Genomic DNA, 19,002 nt, shown 5'->3' with positions numbered 1-19,002 from the left:
CTAAGCCTTGTGAGGTCATAGAAAAATAAAAGGATGTTCAAAAAACGATGCCAATCTAAAGTAGACATATGGGGGATGTTAATTAGCAACAATTTTGTGTATTATAACTGCCTGTCTTACAAGCAGATACATTTAAATTGAGAAAAATGCTAATTTTTGCAATTTTTCGCTAAATTTTGGTGTTTTTCACAATTAAATACTGAACATATCGAGCAAATTTTGCCAGTAACATAAAGTCCAATGTGTCACGAGAAAACAATCTCAGAATCGCTTGGATAGGTGAAAGCATTCCGGAGTTATTACCACATAAAGTGACACATGTCAGATTTGAAAAATGAGGCTCTGTCAGGAAGGTCAAAAGTGGCTAAAGAGGGAAGGGGTTAATATGGCATATAAAAAGGGGTTGTCTTAATGAGGTAACCCTTTTAACTTGTCTGTCAGAATGGACACACATTCACTGCTATGTAGGAGTAAACGTTATTGAACAAAACCCTCTAAAGCTGGGTTCACACTGAGTTTTTTGAGGGCAGAAAACCTATTGAAATCAATGGGAGACAGATAAAAACGCCTTGAACAGCCGCAGCGTTTTGACGCGTTTTATGGCAAAAAAAAATGCTCTTGGTGTTTTCCTTTGCCTGTTGAAGAAAGGAGGTAAAAAAATAAAAAAAAACACGTGGCAAAAAATGCGGCAAAGTCTGCATTTAAAAACACCGAAAAAGGCCATACTTACAAATGGACACAGCCAGGCCAGAAATGCTGATGAAAGGGCGAGCAGGTGCTTTAAATAATAATAGCCACTCCCATCGGTGTTTTTGTATATGTCCCTGTGTTTTTATCGGTTCTACCTGTGGTGCAAAACCACTTAAAAAAACTGGAGCCGATTTTTCCATGCAGAATTTTCTGTCTGCAAAAAACTCTGTGTGAACAAGGCCTAAGAAAAGGTTTACAAGCTCCACCCCATAGACTTGTTCAGTAATAGGTACACCCCTTAGACTCCTTTGCACATAAATACAGTGCAAAAAGAACCGTAAAAGAGTAAGAAAAACTATTTCCTTAACACCTTCACGATTCCCATACGGCTATTTAAATTCCAACTGCCGATGCCCTGTGCATTTGTCACGTATATAGCGGTTGGCAGCGTTCAACAGGGTTTAATGCGTGCAATGCTGCATTGATCTATGTGTCGGCGCTCTCTACACGTCCCGGCACCTCTGTTTCATAAAAGAACCATGTAGTTGAAGCAGTGCTGTACTATTCTGTCTTCTGGCTCTCCCCAGTGTGCCAGCACCTCCCCCCTCCTTCTCCCTCGGTCCCTGGCTTCTGCCTAGAGATAAGGGAGCCAATAAAACTCGTTATCTGGGCAGATAAGGAGCTGATGATCACCATAATGGTCTAATCATGGTGATCATTGCTAATCAAACTTTTCAAGCAGCTCTGAACTCTAAGGCTGGGTTCACACGACCTATTTTTAGACGTAAACGAGGCGTATAATGCCTCGTTTTACGTCTGAAAATAGGGCTGCAATACGTCGGCAAACATCTGCCCATTCATTTGAATGGGTTTGCCGACGTACTGTGAAGACAACCTGTAATTTACGCGTCGGCGTTTGACAGCTGTCAAACGATGACGCGTAAATAGACTGCCTCGGCAAAGAAGTGAAGGGCACTTCTTTGCCATGTAATTTGAGCTGTTCTTCATTGAACTTAATGAAGCACAGCTCAAGATTTACGAGCGTCTCAGACGCCTCGCAAAATGCGAGGAGCAGCATTTACGTGTGAAACGAGGGAGTAGTTTTCTCTTGAAAACAGTCTGTCTTTTCACACGTAAATGACAGCTAGCGTGTGCACATACCCTTAGGACCTATTCGCACGACAGGGATTCTCGGCTGTGTGATTGGCGTTCTTTGAACGGCCGTCACATGGCCGCAGTAGGAATAATAGACCACAAATGGGGTTATTCACACGGCCGGTTTTTTGACTGCCGGATAAACCGGGCTGTCAAAAAATAGAGCATGCCCTATTTTGGACCGTTCTCCCGGCCGCAGGTCTCCATATAGAAGTCTATGGGGCCGAGTAAAGCACGGCTGTAACTTGCACGTGTTCCGAGTGACAGCCGTGCTTTCTGCCACTCGCTCGCTCTCTCCTCTTCCTCACAGTGTGAAGTGCATGTGAGGAGAATTTTTTGCTCCATGTAGGAGCGGAAACCCCTAATTCCCAAATGGCCGTTTTTTCCGGCCAGAATTTTGGATGGAAAAACAACGCAGCAGAATACAGTCGCAGCCTAGTGGATGAGAGCTAACAAATTTCATCCACATGCTGCGTAAAATATCCGAGCCGAAATTGACCTGCAGCGCGTATTTTTCGGACCACAGCAGGTCAATTCCTGCTGCGGCAAGTGTCCAGAATCGCTGCGTTTTTCAGGAGATGTCTCCATCTCCTAACATTGGGAAAAACGCCGCAATTTACGCACCATTATCTGCCGTAAAAAACGCAGGACATGGTGCATTTTTGCCGCAGCGGAAAGCCTTTGACTTTAAACGGAATTGCTGCAGAAATTTTCTGCAACAATTCCGTTGTGTGTGGACAAGCGCTTGCAGTCTCAAAGACAAACCCTGTCCATATGCCCTATTAGGACATATGGACATCATAGAGGTGGGTCCTCCGCTCGGGGCCCCTCCATGACGCGAACAGCTTCCATTCTGGCGGCTTTGAGCCTTCTTTGTAATACATCTGAATGGCCACCATATAATACTACATTGCTGGCTGCGGCCATCCCTGCAAAATCAGCCGATCGTCCCAGGAGATATTCTAAAAGGTTTGGTCTAATAAAGAGAAATCCATATTATATGGCCTATTATGAATATTGGTGTCATAAGTAAGAGTGGTTCCTGCTCTGTGGTTGGCCAGGGTGCCATACTACATTTCCCCTGCAGCAGCCACTGCAGGAAAAATGTATGGCCAGTCGGAGCTGGACCCACATGGATCAACAGGTCCCTGCGGAGGCGATCTTTAGAAATCAAGTTGTCTTCATGTACACCCACTATAAAAGGGCAGCATGTTACAGGTCAGGATACACAGAGCAGAAAAGATTGATTACTTACCGGTAATTGGTTTTTTATGAACCTATGATAGCACCCCTGGAGAGACATCCCATTCGCTGGACAGGAAGCCTGATTATATATAAAAAGGACACACCTGTCCACACACCCAGTTATAGTTATCATATATATATATATATATATATATATATATATATATATATATATATATAACTAATGTTTCTCCAGGGGTGCGGTCATAGGTACATGAAAAACTGATTACCGGTAAGTAATCAATCTTTTACCCTTTCACTTATGACAGCACCCCTGGAGATGTAAAGTAGAACCCAAGTTTTTAGGATGGGACTAAAGCTTGTAGAACTTTCCTACCAAAAGCCAGGTCAGTGACTGAATACAACTGCAACCTATAATGCTTAATAAAGGTGTGGGGTGAAATAGATGTAGCCGCCCTGCAAATCTGGTCTAGAGAAACATTGGCTCTTCCTGCTCAAGAAATAGATACAGCTCTAGTGGAATGAGCGCCAAAGAATTTTGGGGCATTAATGTTCTGGCCCACATAGGCTAAGTGTATGGCTTGTTTAATCCACCGTGCTATTGTGGGGCTGCTAGCTGCCAAACCTCTATTTGGACCCTGGAACTGAATAAAGGGATTCTCTGAAGACCTCCAGTCCTTTGTGACCTCTAGGTAGTGGACTAAACACTTCTTCACATCTAAACAATTAAATTCCTGTGCCTTTGGATTTTTTGGGGGATTTACAGAAGGGAGGGAAAAATTATTTCTGGTCTTCATGAAATGGGGAAATTACCTTTGGCAAGAAACCTGGTAAGATCTTCATAATTACCCTATCCTCCAACACCAAAGTGTAAGGAGGAAAGGCTGAGAGAGCTTGAATTTTGCTTCCTCTCCGGGCAGTGGTAACCGCTAGTAAAAAGGTCATCTAAAGGTTCAAAGGATGAACCCACCATGGTAATAAGGACTAAGTTTAAGTCCCAGGGTGGGACTGAATATCTTATTTGAGGTCTTATCCTGGAGGCCGCAATCAGGAACCTTCTAATCCAGGGGTGTTCTGCTTAACTGGAATCATAGAAGGCACTTAGGGCAGAAATCTGTACCTTTAATGTACTAGGTTTGAGGTTCTTGTGTAGCCCTGCCTGGAGAAAGTCTAATATCAGGGGTATATCTGTATCTGTTAATGGATCTTTATCAATTCATGTAAAAGGAATTAAATACTTTCCAGACCCCTAAATATATTTTAGAGGTAACCTGTTTCCTACTTGCCAATAAAGCAGAGATGACAGATTCGGAGATACCTCTTTTTCTGAGGATCATCCTCTCAGTTTCAATGCTGTAAGATGCAGCCTGGTGATGTCTGGATGAACTACTGGATACGATAGGTGCAGCTCGGCTAGGGAAAAAAATCTCTGTAGCTAAATTAATCAGAAGTCCTGACCTTGTACCGCTTTGATGATTTATGTACGCCACTGTAGTCGTATTGTCTGAAAGAATTTTTACCCTCTTTCCTGAAAGTATAGGAATGGTATCTTTTATAGCCTGAAGTACTGCCTCCAGACACAGCCCAAACTTTGACACTCCATCTACAGTCAGTACAATTGACTTTAATAGATCTTGGATGGAATATAAAACGTAAACAAGTAGAATATAACACCGTCCAGCAGATGCATTTTTTTGGGAATCCTTTTAGACTCATCCAAACAGATGTCTCTTCTCCCTCAGGGAAAGATGCAGCCTTTGATAGATAGGGTTTCGGGCCACTTTTTGGATAACTTAACTTCTTTCAGAAGGGTTATGTGTGTCCTGGGTCTTCTAACCTCCTGTATCCCGGCCATAATGTGGGCACAGTTCAGGTCCAGACCTCTACAGAAAGACCTATTGGAGAAGTGGGACAAGAGCAAATTCTCACTAGATCACTCCCTACACCTTTCCTCGGTAGCCAGACTCTCTCTCAGGTGGTAGATGAGGGTAGAAAATCTCTGGAAGGGTGTTTCATGGGAAATGTCTCCAACCCCGAATATTACAACAGATGCGAGTCCTTAGGGATGGGGAACTCATGGCGAATCCTTCTGCCTTCAGGGTCAGTGGGATTCTCAAGCCCATTGTTACAGCGTGATTGTGCAGTGAAAGTAGCTGGGCTGGAACAATGAGAAGTGTATGACACGGATTGGTCACTGATTGGTCAGCGTCATACACTCTGTACCCAGTTGGTCAAAAGTAAAAACACGCTTTAAGAAACTAATTAGCATAAATCTAAAATTGCTCATAACTTGCTCAAAAATGATCGTTTTTAAAAAAAAAAAAAAAACACTGCTGTTATCTACATTACAGCGCCGATCACATTATGTAGGAGACAGGGCACTTATAATCTGGTGACCGAGCCTCTTTAAGTGACCTGGCTACACATGTGGCCGCAATACCAGGTTTAAAAGCCCCTGCAGAGGCGTTCCAGGTCCTCTTTAAGTAATAGTCTGCCTTCCTATCCATAGGATCGGGGAGGGAACCCAGATCTTCAAAAGGTAAGGCATTTTTACTGGATATCTTAGCTATTGGGGCATCCAGTCTGGGAAAACTATCCCAGTCCTTACTTAATTCATCCTCAAAGGGATATTTTCTTTTCAAAATTTTGGGAATGCCTAACTTTGTCAGGGTTCTTCCATTCTCTTCTAATGAGGCTGGCCACATTTTTGTGAATAAAGTCCTCTGTTTCCTAGGACCCAGGCCCTCAAACATTATGTAATGGATGAACCGGAGTTCCTTGGGGTCATCAATATTCATAGTGGCCTAGACTGCTTTAAGAAGTTGGTCCACATCCTCAACTGGAAATAGGTTTATTCCACCTTCATCTTAGGAATATTCAGAGGAGCATAGCTCCCCCTCTTTACTAGAAGAATTAGAAACACCTAGGCCCTGTCTTGTCATGCCAGACGAGGTGCTAGGAAGATCACGTTTCTTTCTAAGGGATCGAAGGGAATTCTTAACCTCTGTTCGCACCATATCTTTTATGTTTTTGGCAAGGCTGGTGGATTCCTCTGCCAGGATCTTATCTAAACATAACTGGCATAAACATTTCTGATAAGAGGCTGCTAGCTTCCTACAACACATAGCACATTCTCTGTTGTGAGCCTTGCCCAACTTTTTCCTGGGACCCTCTCTAACCTAGGAAACATGTAATATACAAGGAAGGACAAAATTAATAAATGAAAAGAAGGTTTGTCCTACCATGCTTCCTAGAAGACCCCATGCCGTTTAAAGTACCGGACTAGAGGATCATGGGGGGGTCTGATCGCTCAGGTGGTTCAGCTGCTTCTCCTGGAGCTTCCATACTGGTTGCTTGGTTGGAGAAGGAGCCTTCTTGGTTAAGGCCTAAAATAGACCTTAGAGACTTACACCTTCAGAATGCCTCCAGGAACACAGGTGAGTACCTGCTGGAGGCTCTGCAATCCTCGAGAGAGTGTCTTGATCCACAGGAGAATCCCATCCGGAGGACAGGAAACCTGACAGTTTCTATTCTATTAGTCTGTATAGGGAGAAAGCTATAAAATCGGAAGCTGGTTGGACGGGGAAAACTACCAGTTCATGAGTCAGCCGGACTCCTGTCTGCATAAAGCTGCATGATAGACTATAGACTGTCCGCACTCCCACGTAAACCCGGAAAGGTTCAATGCGTTCTAACAAGCAGCGTTGTTCTCATTGATGGTGGGGTCTCAGAGCTTGAAATAAATTCTAACTGGAGGTACACAAAATCAAAGCTTCTTTAAAGAATGGCAGCACCCAAGCTGGCCCCGAACCATAGGTGCTCGTATTCCCAGTGCTTTAACGAGAGGTCATTAAAGATCATTTAAGTATATCTGCCCTGGGCCACATGTGACGTACTGTCAAATGGCCAGTGTCTGCTCACTAATTCCAGACAGTACATCACTATAGAAAAGCAGCACTGCGGCCTGCAGTCATTGAACAACATGGCCAAGCGTGGTTACGTCACTATAGACACATTGTCACTGAGGGCTAATGTATACACAGGCACAAAGGGATAACAGATGTATGGTTATAAGGAACGTCACTTGGGTCTTCTTTCATTCTCATGAGAAAACAGAGAACAAGCCAGGACAAAGTGGTTATATTACACAGTAGAGAGCATGGCACAAGGCTGCTCACATTTCCGGATAGTTAATAATTTATTGATCTAAAGAATATAGTACAGCACTCACCCTCTGGTCCTTGTGGGCAAAAAAGGCCCCGTTTACACTCTGTATAGAAACCGTTCTCAGAACTTATCCTACTAAAAAATAGATTGCAGTATCAAAAAATACATTTTCTTTTTTTTACAGACCATTTTGTCAGCTGGTCATCCTCTTGGTCAATCATTAGGGATACAAGATATTAAATACAGTCAAATGAACCCCTGGCTTAGAGTCTGGGGGTTATTCATTGACTACCATAGAAATAGAAAAAGGAGACGGTCGGGTGTAGCATTAAAATACCGACAGCAGGCCCTCTAAGCCATGCAGAAATAAACTACAGTAGGCACACCGACCTCGAATGCAAAGTGTGAACAGGCAAAGGAGTACATGGAGAAGAGGGGGCCCCAATGTTTTTTTATGAAACCAGAACCCCCCTAAAACTGGAGGACTTGGTGCATGTTCGCTTTCCATGGATGATAGAAAAGCAAAGGGGCTACATATGTTCTGCCTCTATGGTGTGAACACCCTTGCATTGACATCTTGGGGAAAACCAAAATGTTTCCATTCAGCTGTGACAAATATACTGTACAGCTCAGCACAGAACTGCACCCTCCGTGCCAGGAAAACATCAGTTTTTTCCCAAGGACATATGTGAGGAGAAAAAGTTGCAACGTAGATCCGTGTGCAGGACTACACCCTTATTCCAGCTGCTACACAGCAACCATAACTGTACACACACAAAATAATGTCAGATCACAACGAGAGACGTCTAGAAATGTCTTACAGGGTGCGTCATTGGAATAGGAATTCAATTTAATACTGGAGACAGAAGCAAAATAATACGGTAACATCAATGAGATAAAGGAATAACAAAGACGCCATAAAAACAACACATTCACCCACAGGATTACACTAAGGCCTCATGCACAAGACTGTAGCCATGTGCACGGCCGTGATTTTCGGGTCGGCCGGCAGCGGAGTGACACCCGCAAGCCGCCCGCAAATTGTGGGTCGTGCACATGGCCGCGGCCATTATTTGCTATGAGCCTGGACCATGCACGGTAACCACGGTCGTGTGCATGGCCCCATAGGAATGAATGGGGCTGCAATTCTACCGTGGATTTTCGGGGGAATTTTGGCCGCAAAAGCACGTTCGTGTGCGTGGGGCCTAAGTAGTATGCCTGAGGGGAATGCTACACTGCTGTGTATAATGTATAAAGCAAAAAAAAGGAACCACAATGGCGCTGCTTAGGATGAAAATGAACCTAAGTTCATGTTTAATAATGATTAAAATCGAATGGATGCTACGCGTTTCAACATCGGACTGGTGTCTTCGTCAGGCAAGAGAAAATCTGAGCACTTTACATTGTGTGTTCCCCTGTCTCTTTTTTACTCATCTGCACTACGTGGCGCCGTGTTTTTTTCATTCTATTTTAGTACACTGCTGTGTATGGCAGACATAGGGGAAGGAAAGCTGTCGACACTAATGTATTACCATATTCCCCTAAAGGCAGTATCAAATTTTAGGGTTTTGAGACACTGTAGGTCCAGGAGCTAGAGAGCTCCCGGGGGCCCTGGTACTTTTCTGTAAACAGATGGACCTCATTGGTTCAGACAACCTGTGCATGAAAACCAACATAGTTAGGGTTAGAGGAGGCAGACATGAACACGGCATGCCAAAAACTCCTGCAATAGCACTACATAGCGCCCCTTAAATCAAAACGTGGAGTCCTCTAGACTGAGTAAAGCTATGTTCACACGCTTAAAAACAGCTTCGTATTTTCAGCCGTTTTTTGTTAAGGGAAATCAACCAGATTTTCAGCCGTTTTTTAAGCAACTAGCATTTTTTGCAGCTTTTTTTTTTACAGACGCTTTTGGAGCTCAAGAAGTGACATGCACTTTTTCCGAGGCCGTTTTAGAAAACGGCCACGTTATAAACGCCCCGTGGGAACCCCTGCATTTTTAGCTGTTTTTCGGGGTGTGTGTGTGGTGTGTGTGTGTGGTGTGTGGTGTCTGTCAGACCCCACAAGCTAATCTGATTCCTTGTTTCCCCAAAGCGCACACATTTGGGGCTGTTGGGCAGTCCCCACAGACATTAGACTACTAGTGGATCCCACTGAAATCTATTTGCTAAACATAACATAGTATGAGGGCATGAGCAGTTGCTTACCAGACCTCTCCCACCGTTAAAAGGTATGATAGTTCCCTGGTAGATTCTGTCAAGTGGCTCAGAAAGATAATTTATACAATAAATTTCTCAAATAGTTACAAGACGCCCTCAGGACTTGGAATCAATGCTTTGTTTATACGATGTCCTCATGTCTGTGCCCATAACGCATACCCCCCCAGCTATTTGGGAGGCAGAGTCTGACAGTTAGAGAGACTAAGGCGGGATTCGCACGACCGGGTCGTTACCGAGCCCGAGTGTCGGCCGGTAAAATCGGCCATTTTGCCCGGCCGGTTTGCATTAAGTTTTGCATCCGTGCCGGGCCGGGCAGATCCGGACAGTGACATCAGCGGCAACTCCTGAAGGGGAATCCCCATGTGTTCGGGGATTCCGCTTCAGGAGTTTCCCCTGATGTCACTGCCCAGATATGGACAGAGACATCAAGCGCTCTGTCCAGGAGCGGAATCCCCGAAAACACGGGGATTATGCTCCTTCAAGGAGCTAAAGTGCGGCTAGCACATAGCAGAGCGGGGAGATACCTCCCCGCTCTGCTATAGTGGCGTCGCTACAGTAGTAGCAGCCGCAGCAGCAGCAGCTGCAGCTGCTAGAGGCGCCATCGAAGGTGTCGCCGGGCCAGGGTGCTTTTAACAAGCAGGGGAAGGGAGCCAGCGCAGCGCTCCCTCCACCTGCTGTACACCCCGGCCCTGCCACACAGTGTGCAGCGATGCCATTCGTCCGAATGGCATCAACTCCTCCTCCTCACATGCACTCTGCGCTGTGAGGAGGAGGAGATAGAGCGCAAGCGCCGGGAAACCCGGCCATCACTCGGAACACATTCCGGTGATGGTCGTGTAATACCCGGCCCCATAGACTTCTATGGGAGCCGGGCGGCCGGGTACCGGGGCGGAGATAGAGCATGTCCTATTTTTTGACGGCCGGATTTCCCGGCCGTCAAAAAATCGGTCGTGTGAATAGCCCAATTAGGGGTCTATTATTCCTAATGCAGCCGGGTGCCGGCCGATTTATGAACGGCCGGCACCCGGCCGGGAAACCCTGCCGTGTGAATGAGGCCTAAGGCCCCATGCACACGACCGTATTCTTAATCCGTAATTACAGACCCATTCATTTCTATTGGCCACAGACACCTTTCCGTATTTTTACGGATGGGTGTCCGTGCTGAAAAAATGATAGAACCTGTCCTATTGTTGTCCGTAATTATGGCAAGGACTCTCCCATAGAAGCCTATGGGTGCTTACGTAAATACAGACGGCTGCGGATTTGCACCCGTAAACCATCTGTATTTACGGAAGCGTTGCTATGCAACATGTTGGTGACAACATTTGCAGCCTCCCTCTTTTTTACAGATCCGTAAAATACGGATGCATTACGGACCGTATTTGCGGATAAAGCTACACATTAATGGATAAATTACGGATGATTGCAGATCCATATTTACGGATAGATGAAAATACGGTCGTGTGCATGGGGCCTAAGGCTATAATGGGTCATGTATTCATTGCGGCGGTCTTTATTATGGGGGCACTATCACAGGGTTAGGCATCATGCACACAGACAGCAACCCATACTAGGTCTGTGTAGCCCCTCCGTATTTTCCCCTAGAAGTAATTTTTTTATAGGATAATACAGTCCGGGAGGCAGAATGTCATGAGTAGCTTCACAACATGCTCCCTTAGGTTGGATTCACACACAGTGTTTTGCTGCATTTTTCGGGTCATTTTTAATGGTGTTTTTTAGTGCAGCCAGATGTTACATTAACGTCCTAAGTGAAATATAAAATGCACTACGTATAACTGCATTTTAGGTTGCGGCATTTTGTTGCTTTTTCAAGGTCAGTGACGTTTTTTCCCAGACGTAGCATGCCCTAGTGTGGGAGGATGCCCATCTTTTATTTCATAATGTAGGAGGTATGCATAATATAGTGGTCACTATGCCCCCAGCACTGAGAGTGTATATAACACACACAGGGTAACAACCCATAATATAGTGGTCACTATGCACCCAGCACTAAGAGGGTATATAACACACACACACACACGGTGAGAACCCATAATATAGTGGTCACTATGCCCCCAGCACTAAGAGGGTATATAAACACACACACACACACACACACACACACACACACAGTGACAACCCATAATATAGTGGTCACTATGCCCCCAGCACTATGGGGGTATATAAACACACACACACACACACACACACACACACACACACACACACACACACGGTGACAACCCATAATATAGTGGTCACTATGCCCCCAGCACTATGGGGGTATATAAACACACACACACACACACACACACACACACACACACACGGTGACAACCCATAATATAGTGGTCACTATGCCCCCAGCACTATGGGGGTATATCGTATAACACACACACATAATATAGTGGTCACTATGCCCCCAGCACAGAGAGCGTATATAACACACACAGGGTAACAACCCATAATATAGTGGTCACTATGCCCCCAGCGATGAGAGGGTATATAACACACACACACACGGTGAGAACCCATAATATAGTGGTCACTATGCCCCCAGCACTAAGAGGGTATATAACACACACACACACACACACACACACACACACACACACACACACACACACACACACGGTGACAACCCATAATATAGTGGTCACTATGCTCCCAGCACTATGAGGGTATATCGTATAACACACACACATAATATAGTGGTCACTATGCCCCCAGCACTAAGAGGGTATATAAACACACACACGGTGAGAACCCATAATATAGTGGTCACTATGCACCCAGCACTAAGAGGGTATATAACACACACACACACACACACACACACACACACACACACACACACACACACACACACACACACACACACACACACACACACGGTGACAACCCATAATATAGTGGTCACTATGCTCCCAGCACTATGAGGGTATATCGTATAACACACACACATAATATAGTGGTCACTATGCCCCCAGCACAGAGAGCGTATATAACACCCCCCCCCCCCATAATATAGTGGTCACTATGCCCCCAGCACAGAGAGCGTATATAACACCCCCCTCCCCCCCCCATAATATAGTGGTCACTATGCCCCCAGCACTGAGGGGGTATATAACAGACACAGGGTGACAACCCATAATATTGCGGTTACTATGCCCCCTTGCATTCATAGGGCACACACTACACACCGGTGACAATACATAGTGGTGACTTTGCCCCCAGCATTTGCAGGGTATACACGTTATACGCACAGGGTGACAAACTTTCCATCAGGCCTCCATATGAATCAATGCAGAGTGCTCCCCTCGCGCAGATACTCACACATTAGGATGCTGAAGGCCATCACTGCCAGCAGGCCCTGCAGAAAGATCCCAAAACTGCCCATAAGAGCCCCACTGCTGCATCCCGGAGGTGAAATGGTGGGGCCAGCTCCGGTGGTCATACTCCTGTTCCCGGTGATCGGGCCCATGGCTCCGTTACCGGGCCCGGAGCCAGCCCCAGCTGGTCACCGAGGCAACCACAGGATGGTAGCCGGGAGGGTACGCGTCAGATAGTCACATGGATTCTTGGAGTGACACGTGACATAAACTAGGGTATTCCGTCAGACACATAGGAGGCGGGACTGTCAGACTGAGACACGTCGAAGGGGCGGGGCTACTGCGTGATCTTCAGAGCTCAGTGATTGGAGGGATCGTGTAACCCGTTGTAAACCAGTTTTGAGAATTATTAGACGTACAATATGACAGTAGTGTTTGTAAGATCAGTATAAGGTTGCCGGTGAATGATCGTTCTGACTATTATCATTGTTGGCCTCATGCATGAGAATGTTTGTCCATAGCAACCTATCAGATCACTTGTTTTATCAATAAATCTACGCTGGAAAAATTAAAGCTAGTTTCTGATTGGTTGGCCATTATGGCTGCCTGCCACTACAGAATTTAACCCCTTAAAGTGTAGCTAAACGTTCGACAAACTTCTGACATGTCAAAGTGACATGTCAGAAGTTTGGATTGGTGGGCGTCCGAGCACTGAGACCCCCACCAATCGTTAGAACGAAGCAGCTGAAGTGCTCTGTTCGGCTTTTTCCGGAAATAAATGTATCGTGTACGGACTCTTATATACCCTGCTGCCCCTATATACCCTGCTGCCCCCTATATACCCTGCTGCCTCTATATACCCTTCTGCCCCTTATATACCCTGCTGACCCCTATATACCCTGCTGCCCCTTTTATATATATATATATATATATATATATATATATATATAGATATATGCCTCTGTGTGTTTATATGTGTCTGTGGGTATAGTTATCTACGACATCTGTACTCAGAGAGTTATTACTGTGTTATCTGTGGTGTTACATAGGACTGCAGGTAACATCTACTACATTATCTGTACTGGGTATATATGGGTCTGTTTGTGAATGTGTCTTTTTGCTTGTATATATGTGCCTTTTATGTATTTGTATATGTTCCTGTCTGTGTATTTATCTGCCGGTGTGTGTGTATATGTGTCTGTACGTCTATATATTTACCTGTATGTATATATTCCAGAATGTGTGTATGTATATATTTGCCTGTATGTCTAAATGCAACGTCTATGGCCACGGTCCGTCGTTCTGCCGTAAACCTCGACGGCCGTTGCCATGGACATCTTACCTCTGTGCAGCGTCGTCCTCCAGTGAGGCGCCGGCACTCACTTCCGGACTTCGAAACGGTCTCCGGCGGGTGCATGCGCATGCGCGTGCACGTGCACGGTCTTAAAGGGCCAGTGCGCGCATTTTGCAGGAAGTCTGCAATCTAGCCCAGGTTGCCCTGGGCTATAAAAAGGGCTCTGCCCTCTTGCTCTTTGCCAGAGTGTTGTTTGTTACCCATAGTTTATCGCGCTAATGGTCTCCCAGTGTCTTCCAGTTTCCCAGTGTACCTTGTTCCTGTATCCCGTATCCTGTTTCCGTGCTACCCAGTTCTAGTGCCGTGCTGTGCTACAGTCTCGCTTAATTTGCTATGCCTCTCCTGACGTCTTCCCGCCGCCTGGTCCTGGATGCGCCTGCCTCGTTACTGCCTACGATTGCCTCAGGTGTCCTCGCTGAACTATTTGAACTCTGTACTTACCTGTTTGGCCAGCTGCCATCCCGATACGCGGCACGGCCCAGTGGGTCCACACACGGCATCGTGACAGTACGCTCTGGCCATGGACTCCGCTGGTCAATTCAAGGATTGGCACCCTCCCAAGCCATGCAGGCGGACCTGCTGAATCTCCGAGCTAGGCAGGATCAGCTCCTTGTGGCAGTGGACTCTATGGCGCAGCAGCTAGGGACGCTAGTTGCTTCTCTTCCTGCCTCTATGCAAGTCCTTCAAGCCGATCCTCCTGTTACTCCTCCTGGCAGTTCCTGTCCAGATCCTCGGTTCTAGCTGCCATTGCTCTCTCGGTTCGATGGAGACGCCAGTGCTTGTCGGGGGTTTCTGAACCAATGCCACATTCATTTTACCCTGCACTCTCGAGCATTTCCGTCGGACGGAGCCAAGATCGCATTCATCATACCCTCCTGACTGGCAAGGCCCTGGCATGGGCTAATCCTATCTGGGAACGTCAGGGACCCAAGATTTCCAGGGGTTCGTGCAAATATTCTGAACTGTTTTTAAGAAGCCTGGGCGAGTCTCATCGGCAGTCACTGCCATCTTCAACCTTCGCCAAGAGGACACCTCCGTACGCGAGTATATGATCCAGTTCCGGACTCTGGCAGGAGAGCTATGCTGGAACAATGAAGCCTTGGTGGCATCCTATTGGCATGGCCTGTCATCCGAGATCAAGGATGAACTGGCCGCTCGAGACCTGCCTCCTGCCTTGGACGACTTGATTCTGCTTGCCACTCGGATAGACATAAGGCTGAGGGAGAGATCTCACGAGATTCGTCAGGAGCGTCGGCGCCCTAGACTGGCGCCCAACTTTCAGCAACCCCTCTTGCCTGGTTCTATTGCTTTGCCCGAGGTCCCGATGCAAGTAGACGACTAAAATTATCGATCCAGGAGAAACAGCTCAGGCGCACCTCTGGACTTTGCTTATATTGCGGCCTCGCTGGCCATGTTGTGCGTCTGTGCCCTCACAAGCCAAAAAACCCCAGCGCCTAGGTTTGGTTGGAGAGACAACCCTGGGTGTCAACACATTGAATCAAGAACTCTCTTCCAAACTATTCATTCCCGGCCGTAACCATCATTGCCGCGAGAGGTCCCATCCGGTCTCTGCCTATCTGGACTCCGGCTCTGCAGCCAACTTCATCTGCCAGGACCCTGTGGATCTCCTTCAGTTGCCTACTATCCCGCTTGCAAGGCCGTTGATCGTTGCCTCGGTGTATGGACTGCCATTGCCTGACCCAGTTGTGTCCTTAACCAAGCCGTTGAGACTCCAAGTGGGATCCCTTCATGCTGAACTCATCTCCCTGTTCGTCCTGTCCAAGGCTGTCAACCCCGTGCTGCTGGGTTTGCCTTGACTCCGTCTGCACGCCCCCATCCTGGATTGGAACTCTGGAGAGGTCCTCCAGTGGCGCCCGAAGTGTTTTGACCGCTGTCTTCAATAAAAAGGAGGCTGAGACCTTGCCGCCACACCGGGCTTATGATTGTCCGATCGACCTGGTTCCTGAGTTGTCTCCTCCTCGCGGTAGAGTGTACCCTCCCTCCTTGCCAGAGACCCAGTCTATGTTGGCCTACATTAAAGAGAATCTGGAGAGGGGCTTCATTCGTAAATCCTCATCCCCAGCCGGAACGGGGTTCTTCTTTTGTCAAAAAGAAAGTTGGATCAATACGACCTTGCATTGACTACTGAGGCCTGAATTAGATCACGGTGAAGAACAGGTACCCTCTGCCTTTGATTTCTGAACCATTTGACCGCATACGGGGGGCAAATTTTTTTTCTAAACTGGACCTGCGGGGGACCTACAATCTGATCCAGATTCGTCGAGGTCACGAGTGGAAGACTGCTTTTAATACTCGTGATGGGCACTACGAATATCTAGTTATGCCCTTCAGCCTGTGTAACGCCCCCGCAGTGTTTCAAGAATTTGTCAATTACATTTTTCGTGATCTCCTTTATGTTTGTGTTGTGGTGTATCTCAATGACATTTTGATTTTTTCCCCAGATCCAGTAACTCATCAAATTCATGTCCGCCAGGTGTTTCTTTGTTACATAGTTACATAGTTACATAGTTAGTACGGCTGAAAAAAGACACATGTCCATCAAGTTCAACCAAGGGAAGGGAAAAGGGAAGGAAAAATTTCTACACATAGGAGCTAATATTTTTTTGTTCTAGGAAATTATCTAACCCTTTTTTAAAGCCATCTACTGTCCTTGCTGTGACCAGCTCCTGCGGTAGGCTATTCCATAGATTCACAGTTCTCACTGTAAAGAAGCCTTGTCGCCTCTGCAGCTTGAACCTCTTTTTCTCCAGACGGAGGGAGTGCCCCCTTGTTTTTTGAGGGGGTTTTACAAGGAACAGGATTTCACCATATTTTTTGTATGTGCCATTAATATATTTATATAAGTTAATCATGTCCCCCCTTAGTCGTCTTTTTTCAAGGCTAAATAGGTTTAATTCTTTCAATCTTTCCTCATAACTTAAATTCTCCATGCCCCTAATTAGCTTCGTTGCTCTTCTTTGTATTTTTTCCAACTCCAGGGCATCCTTTCTATGAACTGGAGCCCAGAACTGAACTGCATATTCTAGATGAGGCCTCACTAATGCTTTGTAACGTGGGAATATTACATCCCTGTCCCGCGAGTCCATGCCTCTTTTAATACACGACAATATCCTGCTGGCCTTTGAAGCAGCTGATTGACACTGCATGCTGTTATTGAGTTTATGATTTACAAGTACACCCAGATCCTTCTCAACAAGTGAATCCGCCAGTGTAGCTCCTCCTAGGACATATGATGCATGCAGGTTGTTGGTACCCAGGTGCATAACTTTACATTTATCTACATTAAACTTCATCTGCCAAGTGGACGCCCAAACACTTAGTTTGTTTAAATCTGCCTGTAATTCATGAACATCTTCCATAGACTGAACTATATTACATAGCTTGGTGTCATCTGCAAAAATAGAAATAGTGCTATTAATCCCATCCTCTATATCATTAATAAATAAGTTGAATAATAGTGGTCCCAGCACTGAACCCTGGGGTACACCACTTATAACTGGGGACCATTCAGAGTAGGAATCATTGACCACAACTCTCTGGATACGGTCCTTAAGCCAATTCTCAATCCAATTACAAACTATATTTTCTAAACCTATAGTCCTTAATTTACCCATTAGGCGTCTATGGGGAACAGTGTCAAATGCCTTTGCAAAGTCCAAAAACACTAAATCCACAGCGGCCCCTCTGTCTAGACTTCTGCTCACCTCTTCATAAAAACAGATTAGGTTAGTTTGACAACTTCTGTCCTTAGTAAAACCGTGCTGGCTGTCACTTATAATGCTATTTATTGTCACATAATCCTGTATATAGTCCCTCAATAGCCCCTCAAACATTTTCCCCACGATGGATGTTAAGCTTACTGGTCTATAATTACCTGGGGAAGACCTAGAGCCCTTTTTGAAAATAGGCACCACATTTGCCCTGCGCCAGTCCCTTGGCACTATACCAGTCACTAGAGATTCTCTGAATATTATGAAAAGGGGGACAGAAATAACTGAACTAAGCTCTTTAAGAATTCTAGGGTGTAACCCATCTGGTCCCGGGGCCTTGTGCACATTTATTTTATTTTATTTAGCTTGGACCATCTCTACATTCATCCAATTCAGTATATCAACTGATATATTAACAGCACTGGCAGCGGCTACATCAGCTGCTCTTTCTTCAGTTGTATATACAGAGCTAAAGAACCCATTTAGTAACTCTGCCTTCTCTTGTTCCCCTGTGATCAACTCCCCATTATCTAGGGGTCCTACATGTTCAGACCTTGGCTTTTTAGCATTTATATACTTGAAGAATTTTTGGGGATTTGTTTTACTATCCTTTGCCACCTGCCTTTCATTTTGTATTTTTGCTAATTTTATTACATTTTTACAGATTTTATTAAGCTCTTTATATTTTACAAAGGCTACAGCTGTACCCTCAGATTTGTATTTTTTAAATGCCCTTTTTTTGTCATGTATTGCCCCTTTCACAGAAGGTGTAAGCCATGTGGGGTTTAATTTGAGTCGTTTATACTTGTTACCTATAGGAATAAATTTTGCACTATAATAACTCAAAGTAGATTTGAAAATCTCCCATTTATCATTTGTTCCATTATTTTACATTAGTTCTTCCCAGTCCATATCCTGAATTGCAGCCCTCATCCTGGGGAAATTGGCTTTCTTAAAATTAAATGTTTTTGCCCTCCCAGCCTGCGTTTGTTTTTTACAGTATAGGTAAAATGTAACTATATTATGATCACTGTTACCGAGGTTTTCACGAACATTGACATTCCCAACAAGATCTGCATTATTAGAAATGACCAGATCCAACAGAGCTTCACCTCTAGTCGGGTCTTCCACAAACTGGCCTATCAAAT

At 45.5% G+C, this 19,002-nt stretch overlaps 1 protein-coding gene across 1 annotated transcript in view; it reads right to left on the bottom strand.

The window, feature by feature from the left end:
- The window catches only part of LOC142658059 (musculoskeletal embryonic nuclear protein 1-like), a 92,888-nt gene extending 79,846 nt beyond the window's left edge, over positions 1 to 13,042 (bottom strand). The window contains exon 1 of the mRNA XM_075833748.1: positions 12,774 to 13,042. Coding sequence (XP_075689863.1) covers positions 12,774 to 12,921 — 148 coding nt within the window. The 5' untranslated portion in view covers positions 12,922 to 13,042. The remainder of the gene's footprint in view (positions 1 to 12,773) is intronic.
- Positions 13,043 to 19,002: the final 5,960 nt, after the last annotated feature.

Source organism: Rhinoderma darwinii, chromosome 7 (assembly GCF_050947455.1).
Source record: "Rhinoderma darwinii isolate aRhiDar2 chromosome 7, aRhiDar2.hap1, whole genome shotgun sequence".
Lineage (NCBI taxonomy): Eukaryota > Metazoa > Chordata > Amphibia > Anura > Rhinodermatidae > Rhinoderma > Rhinoderma darwinii.
The sequence above is the reverse complement of the archived record's forward strand: the minus strand, read 5'-3'. Positions and strand labels throughout refer to the sequence as shown.